At 38.5% G+C, this 13,110-nt stretch overlaps 1 protein-coding gene across 1 annotated transcript in view; it reads left to right on the top strand.

The window, feature by feature from the left end:
- The window catches only part of MTHFD1L (methylenetetrahydrofolate dehydrogenase (NADP+ dependent) 1 like), a 130,105-nt gene that overhangs the window by 22,921 nt on the left and 94,074 nt on the right, over positions 1 to 13,110 (top strand). Inside the window, exons 8-10 of the mRNA XM_015821824.1 lie at positions 3,060 to 3,151; positions 3,749 to 3,846; positions 6,554 to 6,727. Coding sequence (XP_015677310.1) covers positions 3,060 to 3,151; positions 3,749 to 3,846; positions 6,554 to 6,727 — 364 coding nt within the window. The remainder of the gene's footprint in view (positions 1 to 3,059; positions 3,152 to 3,748; positions 3,847 to 6,553; positions 6,728 to 13,110) is intronic.

Raw genomic sequence — 13,110 nt, 5'->3', positions numbered from 1 at the left:
AGCAGATTCTTTTTTTCTCAGTTGGGTGGTTGGAACTGCAACTACAAGTAGTCCTTGACTTATGACTTAGAAGTTATGACAAACTCTCCCCCCGAAAATTACTTATGACCCATTCTGAAGTTCCAACAGCTGCCCCTCCAAGCATTTTGGCACTGGCCTGCATTTGTGGCTGTTTGCCGTGTCACATGAGCACGATTTATGATGTTTTTGCTGAAAACCAGCATTTACTTCCGATTTTTGGCAAAAACATACTGTAGTGAACAATGGGTCCACTTAATGACTGTGGGTTCACTTAATAACCATGTGATTTGCTTAACGACTGCTGCAACAAAGGTCGTAAAAAAGGGTCAGTCACATGATTATCTGCTTTATAACCATCATGACTTATAAGCATAATGAACAGGCTCCATTACCGTTATAAGTCAAGGACTCCCTATATAGCACTAAAGAAAGTTGCATTTAGTGTAAGGAGCTACAATCAAGTTGTTCATGCATACTCCAACCTCCTTTCTATTTTAAAGTCCAAAGTGTTGCATAGTCCTAGTAGCTTCTATAGCTAGAATCCTATGTTAAGCAACATTACTACCCCTTAGTGAATCCTTTGCTATCCATGCATTTTTCACTTGGAGTACTTACACCCTGCTTTCTTCTAAATATGAAGCTGTGTCATTTTTCAATATTAAGATTGCCAGTTTTCAATTAAATTTTATGGCAACAAGTTTCACTGAGTCACAACTTCATATTTCCAAACTTGAAGAGGACTGGGAGACGGAGCAGTGGGATGGTGGTCAGAAGTGAAGTGAAGCAGATAAGTATGTTTCTTCTTGGAGATTTCTGGCTTCATGGAGGGAGACAGGAAAAAGCTATATACTTCCATTTATGTCTTTCCACCATTTAAAAATATTGCATATAGATATTTTATTTCTGTAATTGTATATACAACTTGAAGATCCTGAGAGAGAACAAAGAGGACTTCTGGGCACCTCATTGGAGATACTAGTTTATATGATCCATTGTGCTTAATTATGGCTTAATTAAAAGGAGTTATCAGTAGGACAAAGCAGGAAAACTGACTCTCACTATTCGACATACAGCCGGTCATTGACTTACAACAGTTCACCTAGTGACCATTCAAAGTTACAATGGCACTGAAAAAAGTAACTTATGATCATTTTTCACACTTACGACCATTGCTGCATCTTCATAATCATGTGATCAAAATTCAGATGCTTGGCAACTGACTTATATTTATGACAGTTGCAATGTCCCAGGGTCATATGATCCCTTTTTGTGACCTTTTGACAAGCAAAGTCAATGGGTAAACCAGTTTCACTTAACAACTGGGTTACTAACTTAACAACTGCAGTGATTCATTTAACAACTACATATATATATCTATATATCTATATCTAGATAAGAGAGAGAGAGAGAGAGAGAGAGAGATATGTAGATATAAATATATATAGATAAAGATAAATATAAAAATAGATATAGATATAGATACACCATTCCATATATGTGGCAAGCAAATAAGGATACTCTATGTATCATCTATGTATTTTGCAAATAAACTAGATAGTGCTCAGTTACTGAATTAATACATGGCAGAAAGAAGGGAAAATATACCTTCACTATGGCACATTTTAAATTATGACAACACTGGAAATAATTCCTTTATCCAAAACTATTTGTCACCCTGGTGAAAGTTGCACTATTTAGCCTTTTTGTAACAGGAGGCTTCCAAGGGACACCATAACTTCTTTTTGAAACTTGCTGGGGACAATCCAACCTAATGGCAGACAGGAGGTCATGTTGTTGTAATCCAATTGAGTTTTAATCCAATTGAGCTGGAGAAGGCTGGAGAAATTATTGGGTTACTCTTCCAAGTAAAAGTCTTGCTGGTGGTGATGAGAATTTGGATGGGACCCATGGATGAGAGGATTTATTTTCCTTCAGAGGTCCTCTAAAATCTTATAGTTGAATTGTAACTGTTAAGGTGGCAGGAGGGAGAAATTGTAAAAAGACAGAAAGTACTCGTATTACAGTAATGGCATTTAGTGCAGCTGTGCAAAGCATTCAGAAAAAGTGTGCCACACAATATATTAGTTCAGTCCTCCAGAGCATGTTACCGCAGTTGCACCATTTCTGTTTTGATTACCGCTTTCAGTAGCAGGAGAAGCAGGTACAGATAGTCCTTGACTTACGAGGCCTGGAGTTTCTGTTGTAAGTCATGATGGCCATAAGCTGAGGCACCCACATGACCAGACCTGATTTTATGATTTTTATGTGGCAGTTGTTAAGCAAACGCCACAGTTGTCGATTGATACAAGTGTATTCCTATGGGTATTATTACTGGAAACTGACAGAAAAGGTAGGAAACCAGCAAAAAAGCATTATAAATTGCAGACACATGATCGGGGGGGGGGGACCCTCCAAGCAGCCATAAAATTCAGCCAGTTGCCAAGCACCCAGAATGCAGTCATGTGACCATGGGGATATGTGTGCAGCTATCAGAACTCCAGAACTGGGTCCATCATAACTTTGAATGGTTGCTAAGCAACCAGTTATTAAGTGAGATGATTCTGAAGTGCCAACAAAAGGCATAATTTGCTTGTAAGCTCACAAGCTTCTCCTGATTCTTCCCAATCATCTCTGCAGGATTAAATCATGCAAAACTTTATGTGAGTTTGTCAGCACCTAATGGTTTGTTGTCACTGTTAGGTGGCTGAAAAAAAAACCTTGTCAGCCAAGTTATATATGAGAAGTCATCACTGCTTTGCGATACATGCTATCAATTGGCATGCCTACTCTGAAAAAGTCCTTTACCTTTGCAATAATTATATATTCAATATATATTTCACCCCACTTTTGCCTATTTGTCTTTTATCTATTTATTTGCAGGTTGGTGTGTTTCTATGCTTTCTATAATACATATGGCACCTTTGCTCAGCAGTAACTTAGCTAATGGTGTCAATTATCTTCTTGCAGCATTTTTTTCAAAGATCTTCCCACAAGAAGAGGCTGCTGGATTCATGGGTGCAATTGTTTTTCATTTTCAGGACAGAATGCTTTTCGTGGACATCCAACAAGAGGCAATGATTGCAATCTAGGTGAGGCTGTAGAACATCTGGCATTGGCAATATGCATGCAGGTTAGTAAGTCCCGTAGTGACTCTTTATGTAACAGGAACACAACAAAAGACAGATGTAGTCCAGGTTCACAGTTCAAACATTCAACCAGCATGGAAGGAAAGGAAAGGAACACATCCAAACTCGGGTTAGGATTACAAATATTAATAAAATATTCATGATCTGAATTTGTCTCTACATGTTTGGGTGCCAGTGATAACTTCTGCACATGTGCATTTTTTTAACAACATTCTTTTTACATCTTTTCCCCCAGACGCATTACCAGGCTTACAATGGTATTAAGAAGCCTTTTTTGTGCTGAGACTTAACACTGTGCACTGAGGAATAGTAATAACATGAAACAGGGTGACAAAAATTTATATGCAAATTGAAAACGTGCCAAAGTGCCTCAAATTTCAAAGTGAATATAAAAGTCAGCAGGCAAGTGGAACAGAGTCCTTCTTACTTCAGGCTTCCTCCCCAATAAAATACCTTTCATATCCTCCAGCTGCGAAGAAGAAAAAATAGTCTCTGGAGTACGAATCCCAAAAAGTGAGATTGAAATGATATATTGCAACTGTACTAAAGCAAAGTAATTTTATCTCTTTTCTTCTTGAAAGAACTTGATAAAACTCAGTGAGCTACAGATAGCAGCCCAGCAGCCTAAGGAATGGAATCTCAGTTGCTTAAATCTACAGCCCATTTCACCTGTTCCCAGGTAGGAACCATGTATCAAATTGTTTTCCAGCAGATTTCTATGTATTGAAGCAAAACATTTGCTAAAACTTGAGTTATAATTTGTTTGTTTTGTTCATTTTTTTTCTAATTTGATTTAGCCTTTTCTCTAAGGACTGCAAGATTTATTCTGCTGAAACAAAACTTTAAGGCAGACAAGATGGCATTAGTCAAGTCATTAGTAGTTGCCTTCAGTTTTTAATCTGGCAAAATTGTATTTTTTGTGAATGTGGACTGGCCAGCACGTATCCAACTCCGAGTGTAAGCTCTTTAAAAAGCTTACAGAATTGAGCCTGGTTATTATTTTAACTGGAATCACTAGAAAATCCCAGGACTACAGATTAGATTGGGAAATTAGAAGAAGAGCTGAATACCAAATTGCTTCCATACTGTCCCAGAGAAAACTACATGGACATTTCATAAAGTCACCAGGAGTCAAGCTCAACTTGAGGGAGATTTTGCTCTTATGAATGAGAACTGCATATTTGTGATAATTTCCAGACAAACTGTTTTGCTTGATCATAAACAGGAGTCCATGTGGCTGGAATGTGAAAAATGCTTGAGGATGGTTTAGTCAAGCAGAGTTGGGCTGAAGTGTAGGATATCTGAAAATAGAAACATTTGCTCCAACGTGTCTGGAGCATGTCTGAAGCTTTGACTAGATTTCTACATTCCAAGTTTGCTTAATTCCTGGACAGATTGAAAGGAATAATCCCCTGGTCTGCATTGATAAAGAGATAAACAGACATATCAGCTCCCTGGTATAAAAAAAGAAATGTCATTCTTCAGGGAATTTTGTGGAATACACTCTCTCTGTGAATCTCAATTTGAGGAAGTCTGATTTCAGGCTGATGCCTCTCTTCGGTTCTTCTTGTCTCAAAATTTAGGCTGTGGTACAGGACCTTCATGACTGGATGGAGGAAGCTCAGGGAAAGAGTACATGGTCTACATGCAATAGGTCCCAAGTTCAGTCTTCAGAATTCCTGCCTGAAACCTTAGAACAGTGTTTCTCAACCTTGACAATTTTAAGGCATGTGGACTTCAACTCCCAGAATTCCACAGCCAGCATTGCTGGTTGTGGAATTCTGGGAGTTGAAGTCCACATGCCTTAAAATTGTCAAGGTTGAGAAACACTTCCTTAGAAGCATGCGGCCAGTGCTGACACCTGGGCTACATAGACCAGTAATCTAATTAGGTGAAGGCAGCTGCCTATCTTCCTTTGTCTAAATCTCGATTGCCCAGGGATAGCAACCATAGCAACCATCTAGCACACTTTCTCATAGTCATGTGACTGGGGGCTCATTTTGCATTGATCTTCACTCTCTTCCTCAGAACAGGATAGTACAGGGAGAAAGTTGCATATTAAAACTATGCCTTTCAGGTTAGACTAATGCCAGTGGCAATAGGAATAGAGGAGCCCATTTCACCCACAGCGCTTTGGCAAGTATAGCAAGAGAAGACCGAAGGGTACAATCAATACCTGATTTGCTTAAACACAGAGGAAACTTCTTCAAGCAATTACATCAACATACGATTGTATTACGTGATATGATAGTCTTCATCATTCTCTAGAAGAATTGAGTACAAACCAGGCTGGAGAGAATCTAGTATAATTTTCCTTAGTGAGAAATATCATATGGGGATGTTTGAGAATTTCTTCAGATAGTTGGCTTGGTTTTGTTTCCTTAATACAGAATCCTAATACTCTTGGAAATAACTAAATTCTCTTTAAAAAAAAACAAAAAACATTTTCTCCAGCATTTTTCGGGGGATATTCATGTAAGTACAGGTCTACTAATATCTTCAGAACTTTAACGAAGACTAAATTATTTACATAATAGTTTTTACCTTTCGTATGGTTAAAACTTTGTGTTTAGTCTTTACACAGACACACACGCATTGTGACCACCGGTCTACCTTTTATGTTTCGTGTTTCAACTAAGAGGAATAAACGATTTTAGTATTTGCAATCCCCAAAATCAATATTTGCACTAGGGAGGCTGGTTGGAATCCTTGGTTGTGTTAACTTGAAGAAAAAAAACATTACAGGGAGACAAAATAGCTTCCTTCAAGTATCTAAAGGCTGTCAGTAAAAGATGGAGCAAATTTGATCATGAGTCCCAAAAAAAGACGAGGAACAATTAGGTTAAATTTCAGGGCAGTCTTTTTTGGTTGGACATCAAGAAGATTTTCTTGAGGATAAAACCTGTCCAGTAATGAAAGAAACTGCCTTGGTGGGTGGATGACTCACCTTGGCTTGGGTTTTAATATGTGACTGGGTGGTCTTCTGTTGGCCTGGCTATAGTAGTAGCTCCTTGCACTGGGCAGGAGGTTACATTATATGTTTTTCTCAATGTCTCAGAGAAACCAAGCTTACATGTAAAGGAAGTGCACTGAAAATTTTCCATCTTCCAGCAGTGATAGGTTGAGAGAGAAGAGGCAAATTACACACGTATGTAGTTAGCTTCAGAATTCAGCCACAGGAAATGACTTCTTTAGCAGCTCAATGTATTGTTTCTTCAACATTCCTGGAGCACAAAGACCTTCCCCCAAAATCACTTCCACAAAGATAAACTGAAGGTAGAAGATGATTTGAAAGATTTAAGTGTCCTAAAAGTGTAAGTTCTCCGTGGCCAATTGTATAGCCACCCACGTATACATACATATTTTTAATTTGTTTGCTTTTGCAGTGATATTGAAATTTCCAGGGGACAGGCTCCAAAACCTATCCAAATTCTTGCCAAAGAGATAGGATTGCTCACAGAAGAAATTGAAATCTATGGCCAAACGAAAGCCAAAGTACGTCTTTCTCTGCTGGAAAGGTTAAAAGATCAGCCAGATGGAAACTATGTACTGGTTGCTGGGTAAGAAATAGTTTAATAAATGTATTCCCCTTACTCTTGTTTAGATAATAAAATGCAGCTTGTATTTTCATTTATAGAAGGAGATGGTCCCGTCTGCAACATTTTAAAACTTTTTTCTTCCCTCTTTCTCTTGCATTATTAATGTATGTGAATTATCCTGAACAGCCTTGTATGTCTTTCATTTATCTGAGAAGAATGGTTGCCACCATTCACATTTATTATTTATTTGTTTGTCCGCCTTTTGTTCAGCAGCTTAAGAAGGCATAAATACTGTGGAGCTCCACTTTCCATTTTTCCTCACAACAATACCCCTGTGAGGTACTGGCCCAAAATCATCCATTGAATTTAGGATAGACTAGAACCCAAGTCTCCCTGGCACTAGTCCAACACTTTAACCACCGTGCCATGCTTGGTCTTCAAAGCACATGTTAAATTTGCTACTTACAAGTAAGAGTAATAACAATAATAATAAAGTTGGAAAGGTCCTTAGAAGTCTTCTAGTCCAACCCCCTGCTCATGCAGGAAACCCTATACCATTTCAGACAAATGGTTGTCCAATCTCTTCTTAAAAACTTCCAGCGTTGGAGCATTCACAGCTTCTGGAGGCAAGTTGCTCCACTGATTAATTGTTCTAACTGTCAGGAAATTTCTCCATAGTTCTAGGTTGCTTCTCTCTTTGGTTAGTTTCCACCCGTTGCTTCTTGTCCTGCCTCCAGGCGCTTTGGAAAATAGCTTGACTCCCTCTTCTTTATGGCAACCCCTGAGATATTGGAACACTGCTATCATGTCCCCCCTCGTCCTTCTCTTCGTTAAGCTAGACATACCCAGTTCCAGCAACCGTTCCTTATATGTTAACTGCAAGTTCTCTGAGGAGCAATTTTGGAAGGGAAAGCCAAAATTACCTCTCACTGAGACAACAGTAATTACAGATTACTGCGATTGCTCTGATCAGCTCTGCCAAAGCAGAAGCTTGGGTCATGATGTGAGGACCTAATCTGTCTCTTTTACAAATGAAGCCATACAATATTATGTAAGAAATAAAGAGCCTACATTAATGGATATTTATGTTCATTTTAAATGTCCCCAGTTATCTATAGGTTCTTTGCACTGTTTATTAACTTAGAGCTTACTTTGGTTCCAGTCACCCAGGTAATTAGCAACACATGCTACATAGCTCTGCTTTGAGAATTAGGACTCCATGCCAGAGATGCATCTTGTATTGTTTTCCTTTGTTTTCAACTATACACCCTCCTGTCCTGTCTCAGTGCTGTGATTATGAAGGCCCATTGTTACATGGCTTTATATTTATATTTGTTATTATTTGTTTGTTACATTCATTTGCTGCCTATCTTGCCATGGGCTACTGTAAGTGTGTGGGTGTATGTGTGTGTCTGTCTTTCTGTCTATCTGTCTCCAGATGAGATAGGTAGCACATAAATCCAATAAATATATAAATATGCTTAATTTTCAATACATTCTAACTTTCATTTTCTAGTAGGTGCTACGTATTGCATGAATGTTGCCTTTAACAATAAGGAAGCTGTCAACATTTTTTGCCTTGTCACACTTAATTTGTGATGGGCTACCTGACCAGGGCTGCATAAACTCAGATAAACAGTAGATGGCATCAATGAGTGAACATTTTCATTTTAGAATATTGCAGAATCTTCCAAAATTCGTATCTAGTTCTTTAACAGTAATCAGTGGAGTATAACATGCAACCCATTCTAGACGTTCATTGGCGGGGTGGGGGGGGAGGAGGGGAATGAATTATCTAGGATCACTTGACTGTTTTGTGTGGAATTATAATGGGCGGTAATAATAACCCTGAGGAACAAGTTATTGTTCAAGATAAGGGGAGGGGAAGTGCATTCAGGTTTACAAGATTTACTATAACTTTATAATAAAAATAGTAAATTATTAGCATTTATAACTTTAGTTTCCTAGTCTGCTTTAACTGAAAAGCCCTGATGTCATTTCTTGCAAGTCTGAATGTACTCTCTTCCATTCACTTGTTTTTCTTCGAGAGAACTAGGAAGGATGAAGTTTTTCAAATTACATTTCTACCTCAGACTCAACATTTCTTTTGTCTAACCTTTGTCTTGGTTGTGGCTCTTCCTTCTGTTCATCAAGGCTATTCTTACTGCCCATCACAGGAATCCAGTTTAGTATTACAGGTAGTCCTTGATTTACGACCGTAATTGAGCCTGGAATTACAGTCATAAGTCATTGCGGCCATTAAGTGGGTGATCACGTGATTGTGCCTGATTTTGTAACCTTTTTTGTGGCAGTGAATGCAATAGTCGTAAAGCAAACACAGTGGTCATTAAGTGACTCCATTTTATGCAATGGCATTTTTTTTTTGCCAGAAACTGTAAGTAAATGCTGGAAACCAGAAAAAAACATCAAAAAATGAAATCATGTGATTGCGGTTCACTGCAAACAGCTGTGAAAGTGCAGCTCACTGTGAAAGTGAGCCAGTTGCCAGGAATCCAGAATGCAATCATATGATTGTAGGGAGCAGCTATTAGAACTTCAAAATTAGGTCATAAGTACCTTTTCAGGGGTCCATCATAACTTCGAACAGTCACTAAGTGATTGGTTGTTAAGTGAGGACTACCTGTGTACTTCTTTTTTCCTTTTATGTTCTTTTTAAACTGTCCTCTTTGGTTCAGAATGCAAGTATAAAATGTTACATTTACAGAATGTTCCCTTTTCAACATCAAGAGATCATCAGATAGATAAGTTGTGCTGAGAGATAGGAACTGAATAAATCTCCTAGGATATGAGGCTCCTGTAACTTGGTTCCCTTGGCCTTATTGTGAAATTCAGACTACCGGAAAACATTGATTTTTCTGAGATCACAAAATTGTTACATAGCATGGTTTTTGTTGTTGTTGTTGTTAAATAATGATAGACAAAATATTCAGTTCTTTTAAAAGATAAATAAAAAAATATTTCTGATTCCATCTTTTACCCAAAGCAAATGTAGCTTACAGCATACAGCTGTACTTTTTGCAAAGTTTCTGCAGTTTGGGGAAATATGTTTCTAATTAGAGGTGGATTTCTAGCTTGAGTCTTTAGGAGGTCATGCAATAGGAGTTACCGCTNAAAAGCCCCCTATAAGTACATTCATGTCCAGATGATTATAGAAGTCTTGAAATTGCTTCTGATTTAATAAATGTATTATCAAAAATGGAAAGCATACCAATTTTGAAACACAAATCAGAAATGTGTCTGTGTGTGCGTAACACTGGTGGCCAGATGGAAAATACAAAGCACAAAGTTGATTCTCCTTATTTGCTAAAATTTATTTGCAATCCCCAAAATCAATATTTGCACTAGGGAGGCTGGTTGGAATCATTGGTTGTGTTAACTTGAAGAAAAAAACATTGCAGGGAGACAAAATAGCTTCCTTCAAGTATCTAAAGGCTGTCAGTAAAAGATGGAGCAAATTTGATCATGATTCCAAAACAAAAGATGAGGAACAATTAGGTTAAATTTCAGGGCAGTCTTTTTTGGTTGGACATCAAGAAGATTTTCTTGATGATAAAACCTGTCCAGTAATGAAAGAAACTGCCTTGGTGGGTGGATGACTCACCTTGGCTTGGGTTTTAATATGTGACTGGGTGGTCTTCTGTTGGCCTGGCTATAGTAGTAGTTCCTTGCACTGGGCAGGAGGTTACATTATATGTTTTTCTCAATGTCTCAGAGAAACCAAGCTTACATGTAAAGGAAGTGCACTGAAAATTTTCCATCTTCCAGCAGTGATAGGTTGAGAGAGAAAAGGCAAATTACACACCTATGTAGTTAGCTTCAAAATTCAGCCACAGGAAATGACTTCTTTAGCAGCTCAATGTATTGTTTCTTCAACATTCCTGGAGCACAAAGACCTTCCCCCAAAATCATTTCCACAAAGATAAACTGAAGGTAGAAGATGATTTGAAAGATTTAAGTGTCCTAAAAGTGTAAGTTCTCCGTGGCCAATTGTATAGCCACCCACGTATACATACATATTTTTAATTTGTTTGCTTTTGCAGTGATATTGAAATTTCCAGGGGACAGGCTCCAAAACCTATCCAAATTCTTGCCAAAGAGATAGGATTGCTCACAGAAGAAATTGAAATCTATGGCCAGACGAAAGCCAAAGTACGTCTTTCTCTGCTGGAAAGGTTAAAAGATCAGCCAGATGGAAACTATGTACTGGTTGCTGGGTAAGAAATAGTTTAATAAATGTATTCCCCTTACTCTTGTTTAGATAATAAAATGCAGCTTGTATTTTCATTTATTGAAGGAGATGGTCCCGTCTGCAACATTTTAAAACTTTTTTCTTCCCTCTTTCTCTTGCATTATTAATGTATGTGAATTATCCTGAACAGCCTGGTATGTTTTTCATTTATCTGAGAAGAATGGTTGCCACCATTCACATTTATTATTTATTTGTTTGTCCGCCTTTTGTTTAGCAGCTTAAGAAGGCATAAATACTGTGGAGCTCCACTTTCCATTTTTCCTCAGAACAATACCCCTGTGAGGTACTGGCCCAAAATCATCCATTGAATTTAGGATAGACTAGAACCCAAGTCTCCTTGGCACTAGTCCAACACTTTAACCACCGTGCCATGCTTGATCTTCAAAGTACATGTCAAATTTGCTACTTACAGGTAATAATAATAATAACAATAATAATAAAGTTAGAAAGGTCCTTAGAGGTCTTCTAGTCTGACCCCCTGCTCATACAGGAAACCCTATACCATTTCAGACAAATGGTTGTCCAATCTCTTCTTAAAAACTTCCAGTGTTGGATCATTCACAGCTTCTGGAGGCAAGTTGTTCCACTGATTAATTGTTCTAACTCAGGAAATTTCTCCTTAGTTCTAGGTTGCTTCTCTCTTTGGTTAGTTTCCACCCGTTGCTTCTTGTCCTGCCTTCAGACGCTTTGGAGAATAGCTTGACTCCCTCTTCTTTGTGGCAGCCCCTGAGATATTGGAACACTGCTATCATGTCCCCCCTCATCCTTCTCTTCATTAAAGTAGACATACCCAATTCCAGCAACCGTTCCTTATATGTTAACTGCAAGTTCTCTGAGGAGCAATTTTGGAAGGGAAAGCCAAAATTACCTCTCACTGAGACAACAATAATTACAGATTACTGCGATTGCTCTGATCAGCTCTGACAAAGCAGAAGCTTGGGTCATGATGTGAGGACCTAATCTGTCTCTTTTACAAATCAAGCCATACAATATTATGTAAGAAATAAAGAGCCTACATTAATGGATATTTATGTTCATTTTAAATGTCCCCAGTTATCTATAGGTTCTTTGCACTGTTTATTAACTTAGAGCTTACTTTGGTTCCAGTCACCCAGGTAATTAGCAACACATGCTACATAGCTCTGCTTTGAGAATTAGGACTCCATGCCAGAGATGCATCTTGTATTGTTTTCAACTATACACCCTCCTGTCCTGTCTCAGTGCTGTGATTATGAAGGCCCATTGTTACATGGCTTTATATTTATATTTGTTATTATTTGTTTGTTACATTCATTTGCTGCCTATCTTGCCATGGGCTACTGTAAGTGTGTGGGTGTATGTGTGTGTCTGTCTTTCTGTCTATCTGTCTCCAGATGAGATAGGTAGCACATAAATCCAATAAATATATAAATATGCTTAATTTTCAATACATTCTAACTTTCATTTTCTAGTAGGTGCTACGTGTTGCATGAATGTTTCCTTTAACAATAAGGAAGCTGTCAACATTTTTTGCCTTGTCACACTTAATTTGTGATGGGCTACCTGACCAGGGCTGCATAAACTCAGATAAACAGTAGATGGCATCAATGTGTGAACATTTTCATTTTAGAATATTGCAGAATCTTCCAAAATTCGTATCTAGTTCTTTAACAGTAATCAGTGGAGTATAACATGCAACCCATTCTAGACGTTCATTGGCGGGGTGGGGGGGGAGGAGGGGAATGAATTATCTAGGATCACTTGACTGTTTTGTGTGGAATTATAATGGGCGGTAATAATAACCCTGAGGAACAAGTTATTGTTCAAGATAAGGGGAGGGGAAGTGCATTCAGGTTTACAAGATTTACTATAACTTTATAATAAAAATAGTAAAGTATTAGCAGAGGACCTAGACGGTGACCTGTCTTCGGCCATTGGAGGCCTTGGGGACGACTGGAGGACACAGGAGACGCGACCCCGGCCCCGTCTCTGGTCGGCGGATGATGGCCTGGAGGATCCGGGCTTTGGCCCCGTTCCAGCCAATGGAGAACTTGGCACGACCGAGACTGAGAATCCCTTCCCCCCCCTCTTCTTTTGATCTTCCACAGCCGGACTTATGATTTGAGCAATTTATCCGAGGACGGTCCTATTGGCC

This window comes from Protobothrops mucrosquamatus, unplaced genomic scaffold (genome assembly GCF_001527695.2).
Source record: "Protobothrops mucrosquamatus isolate PMUCROS unplaced genomic scaffold, P.Mucros_1.0 scaffold_168, whole genome shotgun sequence".
Taxonomy (NCBI): Eukaryota; Metazoa; Chordata; class Lepidosauria; order Squamata; family Viperidae; genus Protobothrops; species Protobothrops mucrosquamatus.
Note: the sequence above shows the minus strand (reverse complement) of the source record. Positions and strands in the feature narration are given on the sequence as shown.